General features: G+C 43.5%; 1 protein-coding gene across 8 annotated transcripts in view; it reads left to right on the forward strand.

The window, feature by feature from the left end:
* Positions 1–4,021: 4,021 nt before the first annotated feature.
* Celf2 (CUGBP Elav-like family member 2) overlaps positions 4,022–24,831 on the forward strand; it is a 539,378-nt gene continuing 518,568 nt past the window's right edge. For 7 of the 8 annotated variants that reach the window (XM_059263523.1, XM_059263531.1, XM_059263534.1 and 4 more), the window contains exon 1: positions 4,022–4,208. In XM_059263523.1, coding sequence (XP_059119506.1) covers positions 4,156–4,208 — 53 coding nt within the window. In that variant the 5' untranslated portion in view covers positions 4,022–4,155. The remainder of the gene's footprint in view (positions 4,209–24,831) is intronic. The other variant, XM_059263525.1, reaches the window with a different exon arrangement.

Consider the following 24,831-nt stretch of genomic DNA (forward strand, 5'->3'; position numbering starts at 1 on the left):
AATCCACAGAGACGTTAGTTGTACGAAGAACGGACGCTTTTGTCTTTCAGAGTCACTAATTTGGCCTTATCTGCAAACAAGCAAACACACCAAAAAAACAAAAAACAAAAAAAAACAAAAAAAAAAAAAAAACAAAGCAGTAGCAGCCAGGTCTGTGACACATGCCTGCAATCCCAGCATTCAGAAGGCTGAGCAGAAAAATCAGAGTTCAAGGCCAGCCTGGGCTACACGGTGAAACATTCTGAAAGCAAACAAAACAACGAAATAATTTCATGTAAAGGGCTCACTTTATCAAAACTGAGAAAAATAAGACAAAAAATGAAACTTCACAGCAACTCACACAGCGACATAGAGGGAAGATAGAGTTTCTCAAGGCTGAACCTAACATTTTACTTCTGAGAATAAAATGCTTATTGTTGGCTTGCTGTGTTCCAGATAAGTAGCTGGCTCAATTCTGAACAAGGCAATGTTTTTGTTTGTTCGCAGTAAGCATACTGAGTTGACTGGAAATGTATAATTCTGATGGCCTAAGAATTAGCCGATTGATCTATTTTGTCTTAGCACTTGGGGGCTGAGCCAAGAGGCTCACTGAGAGTTTAAGGCCAGCCTGGACCACATAGAGGGACTCCAAAAACCAATGCAGAACAGCAGAACAAAACCAATGCAGAACAGCAGAACAAAAAATCAACACATTTGGTATGAGCATTCAGTATAGCAGAAATAGAAGACTGAGCTAAAAGGTAAAAAGGAAATTTGCCTCAATTAAAGATACAAAATGAACATATATTGCATGTAAGATACTTGAACCTTAAAATTAAAAACAAAATATTTAGAGCACTTAGAGTTCAATGCATCTTTAATTGATCATTTTTCTCCCTTATATATAAATGCTTCCAAGAAATGGGTTTCAAATGATGTTCTGGACTCTAGTAGCTTGGGAGTGATAGGGAGAGGCCTTAAATCTAATCCTGACTCCATCCCCACCTCAACAAGATGTGCTCTGCCTGAGCATCACACTGACAGGAAAAGAGTGAGGGGCTGGGGTTGCCCTGGTGGACTTGTAGGCATAACCGCTAAACACAGTGCTAGGGAGCAAGCCAGCTGCTTCATTTCTTCACATCCCAGAGCTGCCATTTACATCAGGAAGATGAGAAGGCCACTGGTACCTGGCCTCGTAAACAAGTTAGCCTTGAGGAGTGCAGCGGGAGTGCAGGAAAATCAGACCCTGCTCTGTACTTTGAAACAGACTTTAGCTGCATCTGTTCATTGAATCTTGGTGCAAGGTTTTGTTTGAAAGAAAAATTTTACGCACTTCCTTTCAAAAGGTTTGAAAAACCCACTGCTCAAAAGTACTGTTTTCCCAGGCATGGTGGTTGATGCCTCTAATCTTTGCACTTGGGAGGCTGAGGCAGGAGAATTACATGGGCTAGAGAGTATGTGGGCAAACTTGGTTACAATAAGGCCCTGCCTAAGAAAAACAAAACAAAATAAATGATTTTGCAACTTAGGATCATGTTTATCCATTTGTCCTTTGGCCCGAAGCCAAATCTCTTCCCCATTTTTTCCTCCCATTAACCCTGAACTCTAAGTATTAAGGCCTCATTGCTCTCCTTTCCCCAGATCTGGATCCCTGTGGTACAGTGGGCTAAAGAGATAAGGATGATGTCACTATGACTGCTGAAACCATTTCGTGGTAATCTTTTGTTTTTCTCTTGCTAACTTTCGAAAGAGAAAAACACTTTATTAATTAGCTGAGTGCTCGCAGCCTTTTGGAGGTAAACTCTATATGAAGGCTACTGCTATGAGGCACATTGGATGAAGCACTCCGGGATTAAAAGCGTTATGTAAATGTTTACACATGCTTATGACATGGCCCCATCTTCACACTGGGACGGCACCAACAGCCCAGATAGAAGCATGAAGCCCCAGGGAGGCAATGATTTTTTTTTTACAAGGTATGAAATTGTCTTTTAATTTTAGCATAAAGATAGTCACACTTTTGAAGAGTGTCATTCACAGCCATTAGATGATATTTATGACTGTGAAAGAAAGTAACTCTACATTGAGGGTTAACTATTTTAAGAACTGGGGTAAAGTGAGGGAGGCGGGAAGCAAGGAGAAGAGAGAAACAGGAGGGATTAAAATGGCAGAGGTTTTTAGAGTGACTAGAACCTTTGACAATAAGAACGGCAGCTTCCAAAAGCAGGGTCTAAGGATCTGTATTTTTCTCTCTGGAAGAGCTGAAAAAGAACCATGGTATTCTCAAGATAGTTTCATATTCTCTCTCTCTCTCTCTCTCTCTCTCTCTCTCTCTCTCTCTCTCTCTCTCTCTCTCTCTCTCTCTCTCTCCTTGTATTTTGCTTTATTTTTTTTGATGACCTAAGAGGCAAGAAACTGGAAGAAATTGTAAACCCCACCCACCCCCTCCCTCCAGGCTGCCCAGCTTAAGCAGAAAGGCATTCCAGAATGCTCACTGACTCACATCACGTCCTCCTTCTGAGGGCTGCCACTTACTGATGGAGTGTGTACCTATTAGCCCTAAACCCTCTTCTTTTGTGGTGCTGTGAGGATTCAAACCCAGGACCTCACTTGTATTAGTCAAGAGCTCTGCAGCTCTAGCCCTGAGCTACGCCCCAGCCTCTAAACTTGCTTTTCAGCAAAGATAAGGAGGCCACTGTGAGGGCCTCCATCTGCTCTGCACGGGGGAGACTGCTTCCTTCAAGCTGCTTCTCCATGTATGGTAATGATCTAAAATTTTCTTTTTAAAATTAGAGTCAGAAAAAGGGAGAACTGACATAAAAGAAGGATGCACATAAAGCTTACATGGCTCACGGCTCTAACAAAAGCGTTGACAGTCTGAGAGCCTGGACTGGATGATTTCAAGGTTGTCTGACTCCAGGATCCTGGGAGGACAGGTGACAGGAGGAAGGGGTCCTGCCATAGCTGCTGAGAAGCATTAGCGAGAGCCAACATCCCCCAGGCAAGACAGAGCCCAGGCCCAGGAGACAGTGCTTAAGAAAATAAGAATTCCATGTACTCAGAAAGCAATCCCCCACCCTGTCAGTACAGTAGGGTGAGCCAGGAACTGTGGACACCACAGGAAACAGCGTTGGCTGCCTGCTTAGTCAGATGCTCACTGCAAGGGTATTTGCTTTTCGTGTGTGTGTGTGTGTGTGTGTGTGTGTGTGTGTGTGTGTGTGTGTGTGTGTGTGTGTCAGAAGACAGCTTGCAAGACTCACTCCTCTCCCTACACCATGGGGGTTCTAGGAATCAAACAAAGGCTTGGCAAAAAAAAGTGAAGCGCCTTTACCCACTGGGCCACCTCACAGGCCCTGTGTTTGGTTGGAAATAGAGGACAAAAGGCACGAGTTGGTAGACACTCGGACATTTTCACTTCATATTTGGAGTGATGGCGCATTTCCCTCTTCTTGTTGTTTAAATTTAATGAGAAAGAAAGGAATGCGGTAGAGGGGGGAGGGTGATAGATGAAAATACTGTAGGAAGTTGATGCCAGAAAACACAGTAAATTCGAGCTTGTTAGCAGCGTGGCTCCGGATTATTTCTTAAAAACAAATCCTAGTAGTAATGCAGTTACAGCCTCGGAGGGAAGCTCTAAGCCAGGTATCAGTGTCCCGGAACCGAAGCCGGAGAGAAAGGAAGCAAGCAGTCTTCTGAGGGGAATATGAAAGGAAGTCTCGGAGGCAGGAGAAGCCCCCCAAAGGAGGAGAAGGCTACAGCCCGCAGTAATCTGTAAATGATTGCTCCTAAAGTCTGGAAGCTTCAGGCTTGAGCTGTGTGTGTTCCAAAAGAAAGCCGAGGAGCACGGAGTTAATAAAGAGAGATTTAACTAGAACTGTGGTTGGAATAAAGTGGGCTACAAAAAAGGTCAAATTTGATCAGTTGGAGCAGATTACAGGGGCTTTGAAGGGTGGTGTGGAGAGCCGGAACCGGTCTGGGAAGTAATAGAGCACAAGATTGATTCAGGGGGTGGAGAGAAGCCAGGACAAGCGCTTATCAGTCCTGGACGGAGGAAGAGCCGTGCTGCTGGGCGCTGCTCCTCCAGCCTGAGCCCAGAAGCCGCCTCTGCCTGCGTCCCTGTCACCCTGTCCAGGCACCTCTGCTCAGGACTTGCATTCCTTCCGAAGCTCTCAGACAATGGTTTCCCTAATCTCTGACTTGGACTCCCTGAGAGGCTGGAAAGTGTTAAGGTAGGCCTGCTTCGCTTTCTCTCCCGCGCTGTTTGAGTTCAGGCCAGCTCCTCCTGCCCACCCCACCAGCTAAGGAGAGCCTGCCTGGCATTCTCTGAAATGCCTGCGTTGGGGTTTAAGTGACAAGCCAACATGGCCGGAGGAATACTGTGTTCTGAACACGGACACAACTTTAGGCAGACGGACCCGACGAGGCAGGCACACGAAAGTGGTCCCCAAGTTTCACTACAGGGGAGCGGAGAACACAAGCTTTCTTCGTGAGAGCTCCCTGCTATTTCAATGCTCCCACGGCTGTCTGGCTCAGAAACGAGTCCTTATGGTTAATTATTGTTTCAGGGGGCACTGAAGGGATGAAATAGAATATGGTGGGCTTTCTGGGACTTCACATAGAAGAGTAAATTTTTTTCAAAAGGAATCTCATTATTGAAGACACTTGAAGAGTCCAAAGAAATGTGTGTCACTCGGGTGAATTCTCCCCTCACATCCACTCACAGGTCAATTTTGGAAAAGTTGATAGATACAAACTCAGCTGATCAGATAGTAGGTATGTAGTAATGATCTCTCTCTCTCTCTCTCTCTCTCTCTCTCTCTCTCTCTCTCTCTCTCTCTCTCTCTCTCTCTCTCCCCGCCCCCCCCCCCCCACTGGGGCTGGGAAGTAGCTTAACTAGTGGAAAGCTTAGGTAGCATGCAGAAGACCCTGGGTTTGGTCCAGAGCACGGTGTAAACTCAGCATGGCGGTGCATGTTCATAACCCCTGCACTCAGAAAGTAGAGTCAGGAGTTCAAAGTCATCCTTGGCTACAAAGTCAGTTTAAAACCAGACTAAAACCCGATCTCAAAAACAAATAAATATATAATAAAAATGTAAAGAGTGACCTCTGACCTCTTCACACCAGCACTTAGAGCCTAAGGTAGACGGGGCAAGTTCACGGGTCGTCTCCACTTGAGTCTGAGTTGCCCCTCTGCTGGAATCCACAGCGATTTGGTGGGTTTAACTTAACTGTAAGTGATATTTCCAAGGGCAAGCACTTGGGACAGTTTTTAAAAATGTTAAATTCAGAGATGTTTTTAGTATTATTGAAAGTGGTTCTACTCAGTTTTCATGTTTTTCCAAGTACCTTCTCCAAACCTTGGTTTTGTCAGAGGTAGACCAGAATCCAAGCACAGGATACAGATGATGAGAAGCATGCACGTGACTGGGGACCAGCCTACTGACATGCGCCTTGTGCCGTCTGACTTAATTCCCTTTCATGAGTCCTGCCTCAGTGTTCATCTGATTTCATTATTTTTAAAGCAATATCTATAAACAAGAACAAAGAAAAATAGACCAATGTTCATCTTCTTTTCCCTTTCAATTATTGCATCACTTATCTTTATCTGTTTATATATTTACTTTATTGCATGTTCGTGAAATGGCGGACGATAGCGGCACATGCCACAGCCTACATGTGTGAGAGTCTATCTCGTATGGAGACAGTTTTCGCCTTCCAACTTTACATGGAATCCGGGTGTCAAGCTCAGTGTGCCAGACTTACCCCTTTGCCCTCTGGTCCTGAATCTTACCATCTAGAACTGTCTGTGTATGCACATTGCTCATCATATAATATGTGCTATGTCATAATCTTTTTCCAATTATAGCATATCCACGTTTGGCCACCTGTCATATCTATGGCTTTAGTGGCCAAGTGCAACACTGTTCTGCCGTGCTCGTTGATGGCCAAGTTACCTTGTTTGTTGAATATTTATATGACTTCCAGGCCTTGGCTTATACTGACAGCAACACAGTGGACATCTTTACAGCTATAGATGTTTTACTTTTATTAAGCAAATTCCAGGATTTCTGAATGAGAAGGTTCACTTTATGGGTCTTTTGGTTAATTTGTTTGCGTGGCTGAGTTTAATTTTTAAAAAATTATATCTGTTTCTTTATTTTTATATGTATTTTATATGCAAGTGGGATACAGAGAGAGAGAGAGAGAGAGTCATGTGTATGTATGTGGAGGTCAGAAGATAACGTGCAGACGTGCAGGAACTGTGTCTCTCCTTCAACTGCGTGGCTTCTGGGATCAAACTCGGGGCCTTCAGACCTGTCAGTAAGTGCCCTTACTTACTGAGCCGTCTCACTGGCCGCTTGAACTTCGTTTTTAATTGGGATGCAGTAGAGCATTTCTGTTCATCTTCTCACGGCATAGATGCTGGAATACGTTTCATTTGCCTTTTCTTTCCCTGAAGACTAACCTATTTCTAAAATGGAAAGGTATTTTAAGAGTGCTTTCAAAAAATTCTTTTTGGGTGATTAACTTAATATTACTGCACAAGTAGACGGGGAGGGCCCTGGCTTCAGAAATGGGTGTGGCTATGATGACAAGCTTTGAGAATTCAGTCCTTCAAAGGCCTTTTCAATAATGTTCCCTTCTTAACCTATTTAAAACTCTGGTGACGTTGCCTTTTCTTATATAAGTGAAATTGTTTTATGATTAGAGTAAGTGAAGCTGCAGAGATTTGGACCTGGGAAAGATAAACATTCTTACGTGGATACTTTGCGTCCACTGAGCTAATTTTATACACACCTCTTCTTGGCAGGCAATGTGTTAACTATGTAGAGTCCTTTTCCAAGGTAAGAAATTATAAAGTGGTTAGATTTATTGATTTCATTTACATTTTCCAGTTGCTTACTGTAAAGCATACTTTGGGCTAATCCAGGGGATGTGTATACATCTATGAATGTATATGTTTGTGTTCCTGTGTGAGGGTGCACATGCACTATGTGTGTGTGTGTGTGTGTGTGTGTGTGTGTGTGTGTGTGTAAGTATGTGTGTGTAGGCCCAAGGAAACTTCTGTGTCATTCTTCAGGTGCTGTTCACCTTGGGTTTTTTGTTTTTGTTTTTGTTTTTGAGACAATGTGTCTCACTGTCATCATGAACTTGCTGATGAAGCTGGGCTGGCTAGTCAGTGAGCTCCACAGATCTACTTTTCTCTACTTTCTCCTCACTAGGAGTTAGTACATCACCATACCAGGCCTTTCCCCCACTTAACAGCGATGTATTCGTTGCTTTTCTATGGCTGTGATCAAATATCCTGACAGGAAGTGACTTAAGGGAGGCAGGTTTTCATTTGACTTGTAGTTCCAGAAGGATAGAGTCCATCATGATGGGAAAGGCATGGCAACCATCAGAGAAAACCTGGGAGTGGGAGGAGGAAGTAGGTTGGTCACATTTTACCTGGATACAAGAAGCAGTGTGAGAGCTCAGGAGATGGGGTGAGGCTATAAAAACCTCCAAGCCCACCCCCTGAGACATGCTTCCTGCAGCAAGGCTCCACCTCCTAAAGGTTCCATAACCTCAAAGAGCGCCAGCAAGTGGCAATTGAGTGTTCAAATACCTGAGCCTGTGGGGGACATTGCTCATCCAAACCCCCACACATAGGTTCTGAGGATGAAATTCAGTTCCTCAGGCTTATGCAGCAACCACTTTACTGACTGAACTCTTGCTCCAACCCCCCTAGTTGGCTATTTTGATTCACTGACCTGTGTACTCATTCACAGTAATTCTCTGTTTATAATGTTTAGGAGAAGCAAGGATTGGACCTAACTACATCAGTGGGTAACCTTACAGACAGACGCACAAAGTGTGTGCTCCAGTGACATTCTCGGTGGTCGGTGGTAAGAGTTTTATCGATAGACACTTTAAAATTCCACAGAGATTGGGTACAAGACCCCATTCCAGTAGAGAAAGGAGCAGTTTCTGCCCTTGCCAATCATCAGTTGAGTAGAACCCTTACTCTTGGCATCAACAGCATATCAGAAAGCAGAGAGGTGTTCAAACCCATATAACCTGGAATATTTTCAGTGGTTTGGTCAGGACTGTGGCCAGGAGTCCTGCTGCCCCTGCTGCCCCTAGGAAGTGATTGCAAGAGACGATTTTTGAGTGTGTGTGTGTGTGTGTGTGTGTGTGTGTGTGTGTGACAGTTGAGTGCTGTAAAATAGGACCTGAAAATGAAAGATTTCTTAAGTACGTCTTCAAAAACCTTCTGGTGATTAAGAAACCATTACTGCAGGGCACAACTCTGGGTCACGAACCCCTCTGCAGAGCTTTGTAGTTGTGACACTCTGTCCTAGGTCCAGGTTTATCACAGCGCAAAATAGGAGTGCAGGCAGTGTTTAGTGGCTGATTTCACTTCTCTCTACACAAGGGACACAAAAGAAACCTACTGCTGCCAGAAGACACACCAACTTCCAATCTGGAGACTCCCCTTTGACCTCTGAGAAAGCACAGAGTCTACAACTACACACACACACACACACACACACACACACACACACATACACACACACACGAAAATTACAAAACTCTCTCTACACAGAAGAAGAAAAAATATGTAGTAGGGCTATGAACAAAAGAAAACAAACTAGCCTGGTAGCAGTATGATTGCTATAAGATTTACTGTTTGTGGGTACTGAAAGGTAAAAAGAAGGGTAATAGTGAAGGAAACTGACCAGGGAATAGCATTCCGGACACTTGGCCTCTCCTCACCCTGCCATACCTCTACATCTCTTCCATCAGAGGGTCTTCAAAGAAATTCCTGTTTAGTGTTCCCATTTCAAGATGAGGGAACTGAGTACCAGCAGTGAAGGGACCAGAAGTCACCGACTCATTATTGGGCCAGGCTTTACACGTTTCTCATTTGCAACCTCTCGCTGAGGGATTTTGTCCCTCACCTGCATTTCTGTTCCCATGTGTCCTCACATCATTTAAGACAGGTCAGCCTAGAATTCTCAGCAGAGCCCATCATGGGCTGTACAGATGGCTGAAGCTGAACAGGATGCAAGCTCTCTCTATTAGGGGACCCCATGGCCTCCTTTTCCTGCTCTAGTAGGTTTCTGAAGCACACCACTACCCATTTTGATAATCAGATAAGAGAAGTAGGTAGCGTTCCCTAGTCCTCCGTTTTCACTCTTTTTTTTTTTTTTTTTTTTTTTTTTGGTTTTTCGAGACAGGGTTTCTCTGTGTAGCTTTGCGCCTTTTCCTGGAACTCACTTGGTAGCCCAGGCTGGCCTCGAACTCACAGAGATCCACCTGGCTCTGCCTCCCGAGTGCTGGGATTAAAGGCGTGCACCACCACCACCCGGCGTGTTTTCACTCTTAACTGACATCCAGACACTTCCCAACTGCTGTGGATCTCTCCTCTCCTTCTCAGTCGGTTTTTGCACACAAGTAGGTAATGCAAACATTCCCAAAGCCATCCATCAGATCCTGTTACTTTCCTAGGAGAAAAGTCAGTCTCTGCCTCCTCCCCCTGTGTGATGGGACCTGTGTCATCCTCTCCAGCTGCCTTTCTTCCCTCTTTCCCAGCTCCTGTTGCTGCGCCAACTCTAATCATCCTCTTTCTCACACATACAGACAAACCTATGTGGGCTTTCACGGCGTTAGTTACTGACTCCCCCTACCTGGAAATCCCTCCTCAGCTATGGGCAGGGCAGTCATTTCATGAGGCCTCTCTCAACTCCCGCCCTAGAGTCATCCAGAAGGCACTCTCCAGTTTATCTCCCACACAGGGGAATTTTCAGTATTCAACTACGTTTTACTGATAAAAGTATCCGTGTCTTATGTTTCGACCTACATTCTCATCATAGCCCCGCCACAGCCCTGCTACTTTCATATGTATTTGATTATTTGTTTTCTCTTCCTCCTTCACTAGAGTGTATAATTGTAGGTTTAATTGCTGCATACTCAGTGTGTAAAATATTCTCTTGCTGTTTTGAGCAGACAATGATTAACTGAGTAAAATGGGAATGAATGAACTTGTAACTGTCTCTCTCATCTGACTGTACACTCTATATGGCCAGAGACTTTGTGCACTTTGTTCACACTGTAACTCCAGTGTTTTTTCATGGTGGCTTGGTGCTATGATAATCAATGAAGAATGAATGAATGAACGAACGAACGAACAAATAAATGAGTGAGTGAAGGGTTTCCAATTCCAGCTTGTGGTGGTTTTGGACCAGCCAGCAAAATATCAGATTCGATGACATGGAAATTTTCTGTGAGTTGGTCTGAGATTCTAGCAGGCCTCTTTATTGTTCAAATGGAATCTGTTCTTTCTGGACAAGTGAATGGTCTGGGATAGAAGTTAACAAACTCTTCCTATAAAAGGCCAGTAGTAAATGCTTGAGGTTTCCTGGCTGTACAATTACTGTCATGACTCAGCACTGCTATTGTAGTGTCATAACGGCCACTGATAAAATGTAAACAAGGTACATTTACTGTGAGCCAATAAAACTTATTTACAAAAAATAGGGAATCAGTTAGACTTGCCACACTGCTCTCGTCTATCATGGAGACTTAAAGATGTGACCAACAAGAAAACAGAAGTGATTTGGACAGATAATTGGAGAGATGATTTCAAATCTCATATAAAAATGTGAATTAATAAATTTGCCTCATTATTAGGGAAAATATTAAGAAGCCTGGGAGATGGTTCAAAGGTCAGGAATGTTTAAAGTCATGAGCATTTGTCTCACGAAGATGGTAAAAATCTGTAGACAATGTAGAGTTTGTCATATCCCTTAAGTGTTTGGATGAGCGTGAAAATGCTAACAAAACATGCTTTTGCCTGCTCCTTACTGAGTGTGTGAGAAATTCCCAGTAATGAGAATAGCACATGTTGAGGATGGAAAAAAAAAATACACCAGGCCTTGACCTGCATCTTTCTTTTTCATTGTTCTCTGGCTTGTTTAGTATACATTTCCCTTCCACATGCCTGATAAACCTTCCCAGATAAATTCCAAACTTATTTAAGAGAGTCTGCTCTGTGAACTTTAAAGCATCCTTAGAGATGCTTTTTGGTTCATACTACAGGATATCCTGGAAGGGTCTGTAGAAACTGAGTATCCAGGGGGAAGAGGTCTGCTGCCCATCCGATGACCAGGAATTCATCTTCTCTGAGGATGACAGTGGTTCTCAACCTTCCTAATGTTGCCACCCTTTAATACAGTTCCTCATGTTGTGGTGACCCTGATCATAAAATTATTTCATTGCTATGTCAAAACTGTAATTTTGCTACTTTTATGAATTGTAATGTAAATATCCAATAGGTGGCCCCAAAGGGGTCATGACCCACAAGTTGAAAACCACTGAGAGAACTCTTTGTTCTTGCTCTGTGCTGGACATTTTGCTAAGCACTCCATTTTACCCTCTCATAATATCTTTAAACCAGCCTCTGAAGTGGGGAGTGGGATTGTCACCTTTGAGGGACATGGTACACAGAACAGCTTAGTAACTTACCCTGAAGCACACAAATATTTTTGTTTCATGACTCAGTACCAAGCGCAATAGTGCAGAACTAAGTCGTTTACATAAGAGATGCCACTCTTCTCTGCCCTGCCTTTTATGTGTATCCAAACTGCTTTTTAGCTGGATAAGATGACCTAAAGTCAGCCTGCTCAAGATGGCAGTAAACATAACACAGGTCTCTGTAGAGGAAACTCCACCCTGTTTTCCTTGGGTGGGAAATCTTAAGGGCACTATGTACTAAATATTTGATTTCAATATTATTAGATTTCTTTTGAGGAGTAGTTGTTCTTGGGGATCCTCCAGTCTCTCAGTCAAAACCTAAAGTCCCAGCAACTGTTGGAAGTGGGGCGTTAGATGGAAATGAGACTTGGGGGGCATCTGAACTGAGGAGCAGGGGAGGTAGCAGCTTGAAAGGGATATACCAAAGGATGCAGGGAAGGAGGAAGAGGGAGGACCAGAGGTGATGAGAAAGGAGAGACAGTTTCCTAAAGAAACTATCAAAGTTCCCAACCATCCTTGGTACCATCTCATCAGCAAGAAGATAGTAGTAAAGTCTTGATGGTGCATGGCATCAGCAGGAATTCAAGGAGGGGAGTTTCATAGGATAGGCTGGGACGTTTCTGTGGGATGAGAAGAATCAAGTGGAACAAAAGAGGGTTCACAGGGAGCCCGGAAGAGAAACATAGTAATAATTCCATCTCTACCTAGGCTTAGGGAGTAGATCCCCACTGGCAACAAGTATCTAGAGACGAAGACCTTCAGCTCATGTTGCTCCTGCAGGGGAGCTGCCCAAGACTAAGCCAGCCTCTGAGCTTGCACTCAGAATCCTGAGCATGAAATCTATCTTCACTGTGCTCCAAGGGACATTTAGATCCAGAGACTCAGCACTGGCGACCCAGAGGAGCAAGCCCATGGCGGTGTGGCAGGGGTTTCAATGCACATGTCCACTTGTCCCATCCAAGGGTCAAGCACTGCCAGATCCAGGTCTGAGTCTTTCTGCCAAAGGACTGTTAGTGATAAGTAAAGCCAGACATAAACATGATAAGGACAGTTTTTAACCAGCAGTCTGCATTTGCAATACAGTAGGGCACCCCGAAATCCAGCATCCACTATACTTTGAGTTCTACAGGGGGACTAAGCATTCTGAAGGGAAAATGATGGAGTTAAGTATGGGGCTGGTGATCAGGGCCTCAGAGACTCAGGAGAGTGGAAAATTACAAAGGGTTTGTCATTGTGAATTCAGATCCCAGATCCAGCCAGCTGTGTCTCAGAGCAGAAAGCTCTGGCTGGTCTCCCTCAGACACTGAGAGGCAGAATCCCTAAATTTCCTAATCTCCAAATTTAACAAGGACTTTTTAGTCTTTCAGAGGGAAATGCATTCCTGGATTATAGAAGAAACATGCATCTTCCAGTAACAGAGATGGTCACTAAGCTATAAGCCCCCCTGGGATCAGACAGGGGAGGGGCCTCACCATGACTTTTGTATGCTGCTTGGGCTTCCTCAAGCAGTAAGTTTAACAGGAGCTGAGTCACACTGCAGACATGTGGTCTTAAACTATTAGAAACCATGTAAGTATTTCTTCAAGTCTTTTAGTGGGAGGCAGAGAGTGGACGACACCTCTTGCAGGGAATCTGTTGTGTTTATCAGCCTGGTTGCAGCCATAAACCAAGAGGGCTCGGCAGAGAGTCTGGACAGAGAATGCCTTTCACCAGGCAACTAGAAAGCATCGTGTGCCGTGCCCCTCCCTCTTCTCCCCAGATACTGTTTTAGGCAGGATGTCCTAGATTCTAAGAATCGCCTGCTGCAGAATAGATGGCACAGAGAATAATTGTGTGCACACTTCTGTCTGCCATCATGTACTTATCTCCCATCTTAGTTTCAGTGGAGTGAAGATAGAAGGAATCTCAGAGATAAAGGACTCTCTTCTTTAAGTCTTATGTTAGAGGGATATCCTTATGTCCCCAAACCACATAATTTACAAAGACAGAAAATATCTTGGGTCACTACTACATCCCCAGCATTTCCTGAGCCTGTCCTTGGAAACTAGGCTTGGTGTTATCTGATTTTACCTGAGAGCTTCTCTTTAAACACCATACCCGACCAGAAGATTCTCTTTCTCTGAGCTGAGTCTAAACCTTGATCCCCAAATGTACTGATGTAAGCATATTTTCTACTTTATATTATACACACACACACACACACACACACACACACACACACACACACACGTTCTGTTATTATGCTAGAAATTCCCAAGGCTGATGATGTGCATTTCCTGAGATATCTTTTTGTCTACCTGCATTTTAAAATCTTCACTTATTATTGTGTGTGTACATACATACGGACTGTGTATATATGTGTGTGTTTGTGTGCATGCCACAGTGCACGTGTGGAGTCAAAGGACAGCTTTTCAGAGTTAGTTCTCTCTTTCCACCACCTGGGTTCCAAGGCGCAAACCCAGGTCATCAGGCTTGCCCGCTGAAGTGGTTTGTCCAGCTGAGCCACCTTACCCAACCTACCTGCATTCTCTGTGTCATGGCTGCCATAATTTCCTAAGCCAATATGTGGATGGACACCCACACATTCCTCACTTCTGAAATGAGAAATTGAACCAGATTGTAACTGACAATCTCCCATCTATAAAAGCATGTGATCAATGTAGGGTAGAACAGAAGCACCTTCCCCTGGATCATGAGTCCCACCTTTGAGTGATACTGTGAATCTATTTCCTACACATTTGAGTTTTTCTCACAGCAAAGCAATTCTCTTTCTATTGATCCTCATTTTCTTTCAAGGCTCTTTTATTCCCAATCCTTCTGGAGAGCTGATGGACTAAACTACAAATCTGTTTTCAGATGTTCCTTCTCTGAACTGGTGCTATAATGTAAATCAGCTGTGGTGGGGATGAGTCGTGCTGACACTCGCTGACATTAGCAATCATATGACTAGTCCTGTGGGGAAGAATATCGCAATCCATCCAGGTTGCAGGTGTTCTGTTAACCATAGCTATAGAACTCCATTTTGTGTTTTCCGTGATGCTAGTTTTTCATTCTTATAGAGACACAAATGTCTGAGCCAGAAAGAATTGTTAGAGGCCCGTGGAAGCAGTGCTAAACTCATTCATCCCGTTTCCTGGTGAGCCAAGTGAGAGGTTTTGTGAAGTGGAAAGATGTTGTTCCTTGTTTAAGTTGTTTGTTTGTAAGCGATACCCAGCAACGTTGCTGAGCCTTTGCACAGAAGTTCCCTGCCCACCATTACCGTCATCGTGGTTGCATGTGACGTGCATCATTAGGTTTCCTGAAGCTGAGCTTTGTTTCTTCTCTGTGAGGTCACAGGGACTGAGAAGGTTGGTTCTGACATGATTCCTGAGTATAAATCTCCTGGAGAGTCATAATGGGTCTCCTTCTTGTCTCCAGATTTCCTCAATACTTGATTATCACTCTCAAGTAATGATATTCAGATAACTCTGGGTATTTAATAGTTTTTGTTGTTGTTGTTGTTGTTGTTGTTTTTCACATTTCTTTGCTCTTCTACATTACAGATGGATCTCCATGAGAGTAAACTCCTTGTCTCGCATTTGAAGGCCCTCTGTCCTGGGTATTTGTAACAAATGCAGTTCTTTTATATGTAGATTATATTATTATTTTCACTGTGAAAAGAAATGTCACACAGCAACAACTGAAAAGAAGGAGTTATTGGTTTTGGCTTATAGTTTCAGAGATGCCAATCTGTCTTGGTGGTAGAGGGTAGGAAACAGCAATTCACATCCTGGAGGCCAGGAATCAGTGAACAGAAGACAGGAAGGGACAAGATGCCACTCAAGGAGTCTCCACATGACCTGCTTCTTCCAGCTAGACCCCCAACTCTCGAAATTTTCAGAACATCCCTCAAATAACTCTGCTTTCTGGGGACTTAGGCTTTTGTGTATGAGCCTATGGGGACATTTCATATTTATACCATAATACAAATGATACATGATATTTAGTGCTATAAATTCTTAGGGAACCCAGGAATATTTCAGTCCAGGTGTAGATCACAATTGTCCAGAACGGTTAAGGATGTCCAAATCACAGCAGTTTCTTTAGTTTCTCAACTGGAGGCACAAGAAAAACCTTATTTCCTGGGTGCTTTCAGTGGAAGTACAGTACTCTTTGTCACTTTGTCAAAGTCCTGTGCTACTGGATATGCTTGTGCCATAAGTACCCTTCCAGGCTTGGGAGAAACAGGAACAAGCAAGCAGAGCAATAGCTTAGAATCGGCCTAGTTTTGCTTCCACATCCCTGTGTACATCAATCAAATGAGCTGTACTGAGCTACATGAGGTATTTCATTTTTCTAACGTAGATGGTCCAGAACCATGTCGGACTAGGAAGTATTCCCTGCTAATACTGTGGAGAGAAGAATCAGTGAGTGTTTGGAAGGAAACAATGAAGCCTTCATCTATTAGGAATGTATCAGCTTCAGGAAGCTAGAGCTGAGTAGTTTAGCCCTGTCTTACGTGTCTAAAACAAGAGTCTGCAAACTTGTTCTGTCAAGATGCCAATGAGCACATGCTGACCTTACTAACTATTCAGTCAGTTACTACTACAGTAACCCTTGGTATTCATAGGAGGTTGGCTCGAGAATCAAGTCCCCTAACCTGAAATCCTAAAGTCTGCCGAAGCTTAACTCCCTTCTTCAAAAACAGCATAGTAAGACTAGGGATGTAGCTCAGGCAGTACAGTGTTTGCCTGGAAGTGTTTCCTTCCTGTTTGCAGGAAGCCATGGCTTATCCCAAGCATTACATAAACCAGGAGAGGCAGCACAAGGTTCCAATCCCAGCACTTTGGAATTTGAAGCAGGACTATCAGGAGTTCAGGGACACCCTCCCATATAGGAAGTTCAAATCCAGGCTGAATCTAAGAGATCCTGTCCAAAACAAAATAAAACAACAACAAAAGAAGCAAACTGTTTTCATACAAGCTATTCATATCCTTTTATATACTTTAAATCCTTTCTAAGTTACTTATCATACCTAAGGCAACATAAATATTGTATAAATAGTTATGCTGTATTACAAAGAATGACATGTATATAACTTCAGTACTGGCCTACTTTCCCCCCTATATTTTCAATTGACTGTTGGTTGGGCCAACAGATCATTATTGTGCAATAACTGCTCCATCGTGAAAACTGAGTGTCCATGGCTCCATAAAACAGTGTCTACACCAATAAAACTGTTTACAAAAGCAGGCAGCGGTCTGGATTTGGCCCCAGATCATAGTTTGCCATCACCTGGGTTAGTTGATGGACAACATATGTTCCAGTGAGTTCTAGACCTTTCCGTCTGTAGAGAGTGGGAGCCAGGAAAAGCAGCCAGAGAGAGCAAGTTTCCTGTACTGCTGTGGGCTGAGCTAGCTTAGGCTGACCTGGACCACAGACCTGGGAAGAAGGCAGAGCGTATAAACAAGGATTGAGGGGAGGAAGAAAGGGCAAGGGCAGGAAGAGCTTGGGGAAGGGTCTTTCACAGACCTGAGATCACTTTTCATTTTGGTTATAATGAGACAAAGACAGAACACGTACCTAAGGCAGACTCAGCATTTGCCTTCACTGGAATCTTATCAGTTCATAGCCAGAGCCCATTCCCTTACAGAAGATGATCATAATATGAGACCAAGGGAGGGGTAAAAGAAGAAGAGAATCCTTGAAAATCCTTCCCCAGAAGGATTCTGGATATCTGTGGAGGGAAGGCATCTGGGAAAATTTGAAGTTCTGACCCCGCAAACGTGTGACCAGAAAAACTGTAAATTTGACTCTTGGCGCCTTAGGTTTGTGTCCAGTATCTTGGTCTTCTTTACCCTCAAATTCACCTCTCCCTTTTGATATGGCCACATTTTGTCATTGAACAAAATGTACCTCCTTCATTCATGGGTTGAATGATAGATTGAATGTGTACCAGGTCGTGGGAAGCAGAGAGCTTTGGCATCTTGGAGAAGCCACCATTTCTGGGTGATCGATGGTGTCTCCTTGCCCCATCCATGATGGGCCATTCATCACAGTCACTGCAGAGAAGAAGTAGAACTTGTGGAGAGATTTAGGGTTAAGAGCTGGCCCTGGGCCAAATGAGGTCACCTGGTTCTTCTCATTTCCTCTGGCGTCTGAGGCTCTCAGAAAGCTTGGCAGGTTACGGCTTAACCCACATCTAAATCAGTGTAATGGGACACGGGGGAGCTTACATTTTATGATTTTTGTCCAATTATGCAATGAGGGATGAGAGATGGGAACAGAAGAACTCTGGAATCAGAAATGTGCCGAGGCTTTCTGTGGTCCCTAAGTAAAACCCTTAAGTTATGCCTGGTAGACCTGAGTCAGGAGGGCAGAGTGTGAGGTAAGGTGCTTCCTGGTTATGAGAGTCATCTGCCCTCTTGAATCTTACTTAATAAATTGCCACTTCACAATAAATTGCCCATAAATTACTGGATTGAAAGTGTCAGTCCGCCTTGTCAAAGAACTAGAATTATGTCAGAGTGGGGCTTCACGAAGATCACCAGAGAAGGAAGTGGAATGAGACACGATTGCTTTTAGACATTTAATTTTATTGATGACTTTCTCCTGCTGGAAAGAGAAGCTGTATAAGCCCTGCCTAAGTGTGGACTGGGTCAGTTTCCCTCTTAGTTTGCCACCTCTGACCTCTTTGCTCTTCTCCCCACCCCCACCCTTGGTGAAAAGGCAAATTTTACACGACAGGGATACCCCATACAGTGAATGATAGAAACTGAATAAGGACCAGTACTGTACTCAGTGTGTGTGTGTGTGTGTGTGTGTGTGTGTGTGTGTGTGTGTGTGTCTGCGTGCATACGTGTGTGTGTGCGTGCATGCGTACGTGTTCCTGTGTGCACAGGAGCACTGTGTGCACTTACTGTTGGGGGACAGATGTCTTTCTCTGGTGTCTTCCTCGATGGCTTCCCCACCTTACTTTTAGGAATTTTAGTTCCAGAGTTACTCTCTTTTCTCACCGCTAATGTACTGGCCAATGAACCCAGAGAGCTGCCTGTCTCTGCCCATCCACCCCCCTCCCCAAGCCTAGCACTGAGATTAAAAGCTTGTGCCACCATACCGGCTTTCCCTGTGGGGATCAGACTCATGACCGACCTCATGCTCGTATGGCAAGCACTTTACCAATGGAACTGTCTCTCCAACCTTGACATATTTTTTAGGAAAGGAGTAACAGTCCTTTTTCTCATGTTTGAAGGAGACATGCAGGTGTTTGAGGAAAATAGCTCCTGAGACTTGGGCTCTGTTGCATTCCAACCTAGAACTGAGTGGGAGAACCAAATCTCTGTGCTTGCTTCCCAGGCTAGTGTTCTGCTCTCCTGCCATGGCTGTTACAGCAGACAGCACGCAAAGGTGGTTTTCCATCTACTGAACCTGTCTTGGGCAAAGCTCTTAGAACAGGGCTGCTCTGTTGTGCTTCTGAATCTGGCTTTTAAGCTGTCTGCAATCAGACAGAGCTCTCCAGAGGGTGAAACTATATTAAGCTTTAATTCTCTAGTTAATTTTTTTGTAGCCATAAAAATTAGCTTCCTTGTCTTTTGCTTGTTTCCTGCAGCTTTCCATGCAGTAAATCAGCAGACCCAGGACTCACTCTCTCCAAGCCTGTTAGTTAGATAGGGAACAAAATTAAACAATTGCGTAGAAACTCCCAACACGACAAAGTCCAAAAAGAAAGAGGAAAGATTACGATTCCTCAAGTCTGTGTCACATAGTTTGGGTCTTTTGCCCTTAAACTGGCCTCTGTCCTCTTTCTTAGTTTTTGGCAGACAGTGTCTGTGGATATAAATAGTAAGTGTTAACTCCTAACACAGTCTCTCACATAGGTGTTCTACTTTCACTGACTTTGCGAGTGTGCGTGCACTAAACTGCAATCTCCAAACCATAAAATCAAAGTTTAAATCACATCTCCCGGCAATCAGTTTCTGCAGTTTTTACCATTGGTATATACAGAAGCCTTGGTTGATGAGAGTTCATGGCAGAGACAAATAAGCGTATTCTAGAAGGTCGCGTGGAATGCCCTAATGTTCTGTAAATCCATCCATTTTCGTTTATATCTGATCTCTCACAAATAATCAGTGGTAAATTTACTGAGTTTTGAGTTCTGGGGTAATTCTGAAACCTGCCCCTCTGCTTCTGACTTTAAATAAACCTTATTTTCAAAATAATATTTGCCAGAACCCCAGTCTACCTGATTATAGCAATCAAGATGTTTTGGGTATATTGAGTGTATTTTGAAAATGCATGGTTTAATTATGACATTTTCTATGTCCCCTTTCCTATAATTATTCTCTGCATTATGCACATCCTGAATAGCCAAAGAGCTATCTGCAAGGGGAAAAATGAGTAAGTGGAAAATTAAATGCCCGGTTAACTAGAGACATGGTTCTGTGCAGATATGGAAAACAAGTCATATCTTAAAAATACAGTCCACTCTTCTTGAAGGGCCCTGGATAAACAAACTTAGTGCTACTCAAGCTGATCATATGCTACTAATTTGCTGCCCAGCTTTTCCATTAAACTCTCCACAGGTGACTCCATATAACAATTAAGTTTAGCATAGTCCAGATTCAGGTAATGGATTAAAGTTAAGCAGATATTCTTTTGAAAAGACAGCATGTAACCATGGACTATGCTAGAGTTTTCAACATGAAAACTTTCATAAATGGAAGATAAAGTATGCTAATATCAGCATACTTTATACACTGCTCTGAGTCTTTTTTATGAAAAAAAAAACATAGCTTGGGAGATGTAACAGCAAATCAAGAGCCATTGTGTAATGTCAGACAGGTGACTCAGAAACTGGACCCAGAAGTTTCCAGATGGCACACAGTGAGTATGCCAGGAGGTGAGGAGCTAGAGGCTATCCAAGGGGGACTGATGCTTCATGTAGAATCAAAGAAGAGAGGGATGTGCACATCCATCTGTATTAGACTTTCTTTGCTCTGAACTGACACAATTATGTAGTAAATAATGAGTGAATTAGCTTATTGCAAACTTGTTCCTGAGCTATACGATACTTTGCAAGTAGTTTTATAGCAAGATGTACCCAAGTTCAAATACATTCTGTGACTTAATAGATGTTTGACTTTAGACAAGCATTAAATCCTCTGAGCAGTCCACCTTTCAGCCTACAGTACAGGGATCCTGTAACCTTACAGATAATCTTTATAAGATTCCCCAGCATGCAGTATTCACGCCCTCATTCAACAAACTGATGTGTTGTTCAGAGATTAAAACCACTTGTTTCTAAAAACTAATATTTCTGGTCATATATGGGATTTTCTGTAGAGTAAATAAGATTGTGTAGATAGCATCCATTTGGAAACTCTTTGGAGGCAGTCCGTTTTAAGGGGTAATAATAAGTCATGGGTTATTAAGCACTAGTGTAATTCAAGAAGTGCCCTCAGTAACCCTCTCATCTGGCCTGACAGCAGGAGGCAGCCACATGACTGGCAGGGACATACTGATTGCATGGACCATGAGCAAAAAGCAGAAGACTCAAGAGAAATATCCAGAAGAAATTTTTTCTCCCTGAAGATGAGGTTCTACTTCTGCTAAAGGGCCCCTCGGGTACAGATGGGAGTCATATGACCTCATGTATAGGCTACCTACAAGAAAACCTCTTTACAGGCTACAAGGTCCAGCTTTATGTAGCTCCAACAAGTATTGTGCTTCCCTCACATGGAAAGTTGGGCTTCTGAAGTGCTGTTAACATGAACATGCATGTGTGTATGGTAGGGGTGTGATGCTGGTAACTGTTTATCACTGAGTAGGCTGACTAAGGGACATACAGCACAGACATGAGGCAGAAGCTCAGATTGGAACAGATATCCATCAGAGATAGGTACCACAGCATCTATCTGGTTGCTGATCCTGGTAAACCCTTAGCATTCCTGCTCTTCTGTATTCTTATCTATAAAACGAAGAGTACCTGCCTAATACATCTCTAGCAGCTACTGGTGATTCAAATTAAGATAGCATCAAGCAGATGCGAAGTTGCCCTCGCTTTGATTTCATGTTAGCTATATTTAAAATTTTATTTTTCTTTTTAAACAATTCAAGAAGAATGTGAGATAGGCATGCTTTTTCAAGGAGAACTTGAATTACCTGAGGTCAGAAACAGTTGAGAACCCTGAAGAGGAGGTAACAAAAATCAGTCTGGCCCGAGAAAAAGCTACACATGAATCTTCACAGAGGTTCACAATTAAACTGTTTTGGCTAAGGTTACTAATGCCAGATTCTGGCAGTCATACGCAGTGGCTGAACTTGAACTCCTGCTGAACTTGAACTCTCAGAAGCATTACCAGCTCTGACACCCTCTTCTCCCTGGGAAGCTGCCTCTCTGAGCCCCACTGCTTCTCTCCCACAGCCACTCTCTTGGTTCCTCATCCTGTTGTTAGCACAGCCTCTGCATACCGATCTTCCACCTCCTGTGGCAGCATTCTCTTAGATGTTTACCAGCTCTCCAGGCTGGCTGGTGGCACTCACAGAAGTGTTTGGCTTTTGTTGATGGGATCATTCCTTGCCTGGGTTTTGAATGCTAAAGTACAGCATGCACCTGTTGATATTCTCACTTGCCTCCCAGTTCACCATTTCACAGTGTCCCTGGTTGTCCCTTATCTGGCTGGGTAGTTCGTCCAAGCGTTTGAGACTTCAACCCTTCTGTGCACCCACCCCCTTCACAATGCATGCTTTCAAATACATATCTGTGGTAACTCCTAGTTCCAACCTCTTGGTTAAAACATTTTAGTCTACCCTACAACCTACTTAGACAAACAAACAAAAAGCCAAACTGTCTGTACACTAAGAGGCTGAGGAGATAGCTTGGTTGGTAAAGGACCTGAGTTCGTTCCCCAGAATGCATGTAAAAAAAAAACAAAAAAACAAAAAAACAAAAACAAAAAAACGAAACAAAACAAAACAAACAAACAAATAAAAACCAGAATCTTTGTGTGGTGATGTGTTTGTATTTGAAATCCCAGGCAGCAACAGATCCCTGGAGTTTATTGCCTGGTCAGCGCACACACACACACACACACACACACACCCCTCACAAAAGGCTGTACACTGAATTTATCTGAATGTCTAACCCTGTTTTCAACTTTGACCGATAGCTTTCTTTACTTCTTGCATTTCTACACTGAAAATCAAGCATACTCCTTCAGTCTGTTTTCACTGAGGTATTTATTGAGCATCTAGTATACTGAGCTTTGTGCTGGAAGAGGACGATTCAGTAGTGGGAACTAACAGACACAGCCCAAGCTTCATGGAGCTAACTGTCTAATGTAGTCGAAAGCATTAATGATCTAACAACGACGCAGATCACATCTGTGCTCAGAATGAGAGAGAAAAGTGTCAACCATGCACAGGTCTCTGATCCAGTTAGGCAAGGCCACGGAGGAGCTCCGGAAGACTTGATAGGAGGCCGGAACATTGTAGAAGTTAACTATCTAGAACAAGAAGACAGAAGGACACATTCAAGGCCACCTTAAAGATTTTGCTCTCCTATCCTCAGAACAATAGAAACCCCCTCAGGATTGTGGACAGAAAGCCACAGAGAAGTTTGCACTTCTCTGTTCATCTTGTTCCTGGGAGAACACAATCGAGGAGACAATTGTGAATGTGGGAAAGACATTTGGGAGACTATTAAAGATGTTCAAGCCAGAAATGACATCATCTGGACAAGGGAAATAGCTGTGGGGTTGGAGATAAGTGGATGGAGTCAAATGATACATAGAAATTCAAATCCTGGGGTGTAGGGTGGGGAATATTGGCTAGGAGGCTGAAGAAAAGAGGGGCCGCGTGTCACTTGTAGGTTTCTGGCATAGTAGGTGTGTCATTTGATCATTTATCCTATTTAATTCCTGTTTAATTTGGATATTTCAGGTCTGAGGGACCTGTATTGCCCCTAAGATGACATTCCAAACTGCCGCTTGACTGTCTGGCTCTGCAATTGTTGAGGAGATGGCTGGAGAAATCCATGCACAACTCGTTTGGGTAGAGAAGATCCTTAGATGGGCATGTAGTCATTGGATGTGTGGGTTTGGTTGGGGATGGAGCTAAACCATGGTTGGTTGGCATGAAATAGGAGGAGTATCAGGACTGAGGCTGGAAACTTGCCACTTGCCCGCGGTTTACCACCTGTACCCTGCCACACAGGTTGAACGATCATTCTGTTCCTTCACTTGGGCCCTGGGAACACCTGAGAGCTGAGTCCTTCTGGGCTCTCACTCCTATCTTAATTGTTCCTTTCCAAAGCTCTGACGGAGTCTAAAAAGCTCACTGTCACCTTCCTTCCCAATCCTAGCACTTCCTGAAGTTGCTGCTGGGTGAACTTCAGAAAAGACAAGTGTGGTCTCCCTCCTCCCCTACTTCCAAGTGTCTGGGGCTTCCTGTTGCTGACAGAATCAAGTGAAAGTTTTCCGGAGCTGGCACACAAGACCGCTAACAATGGATCCGCTCCCTCCCTTTCTGTTCTCTCACAACAGCCTGGTTATGGTGTCCTGGCAGGCATCTCACTACACTATAGTCGCCTGTCCGGAAGCCTGCTTCCTCCCCAGCTGGAATGCAGTCAGGCTCCGAGGAAGGGGCTGGATCTCACCCTCCTGATGCCCCTCAAGCCTTGAAGGAAAGCTGGCATTTAGGGAGCACACAGGAAAGAGCTCTTCCTTTCCTCAGGACGAGGGTGAATGCCAAGTCTCCCCCTTTCCTATGTCAGAGACATGCTTTGATACGCAAAAGGACCCTTCTGAAGAAGGGGGTTAGGAAAAATCAGAAGGAGTAAGATGACAGCTACCATTAAGTCATTTAAATCAGTAGCCAAAGCTGTTGTGCAGGTTTCAGGTATGGTATTATTGTTACTCAAAATAAAATGCCCTTAATACCTCATTGGATTAAATTCCACAGATTAATTATATGTGTTCAGAGAGAAAGAGTTCAAACTTGTTCTTCAAATGTGAAAAACCTCAGAGGAAAAGATGTCTGTTTAAGCAATTAAATATCTGTCCTTAGACACGATTTTACTGAATTCCCCTAATTTAGATTCTTTGTTTACTTGTGGAAGGTGGGGGTGGGGTAGGTAGAGGGAGGGGGAGGGAGGGAGACATGAGAACGCAGAGAAGAACATGAACATATTTTTATATAAATCCAAAAATCTAGTCACTTGGGGTAAAGGAAATTAGATTATATGCTCATTACAGATTTTATTTTTTCCTTTTCATTTTGATTGGAGAGTAACTGGATGTCTTGACAGCTTGCCCAGTATTGATACATTCCAAAGAATTTACTTATTAAAAAAAA

This window comes from Peromyscus eremicus, chromosome 5, assembly GCF_949786415.1.
Source record: "Peromyscus eremicus chromosome 5, PerEre_H2_v1, whole genome shotgun sequence".
NCBI classification, from domain to species: Eukaryota; Metazoa; Chordata; class Mammalia; order Rodentia; family Cricetidae; genus Peromyscus; species Peromyscus eremicus.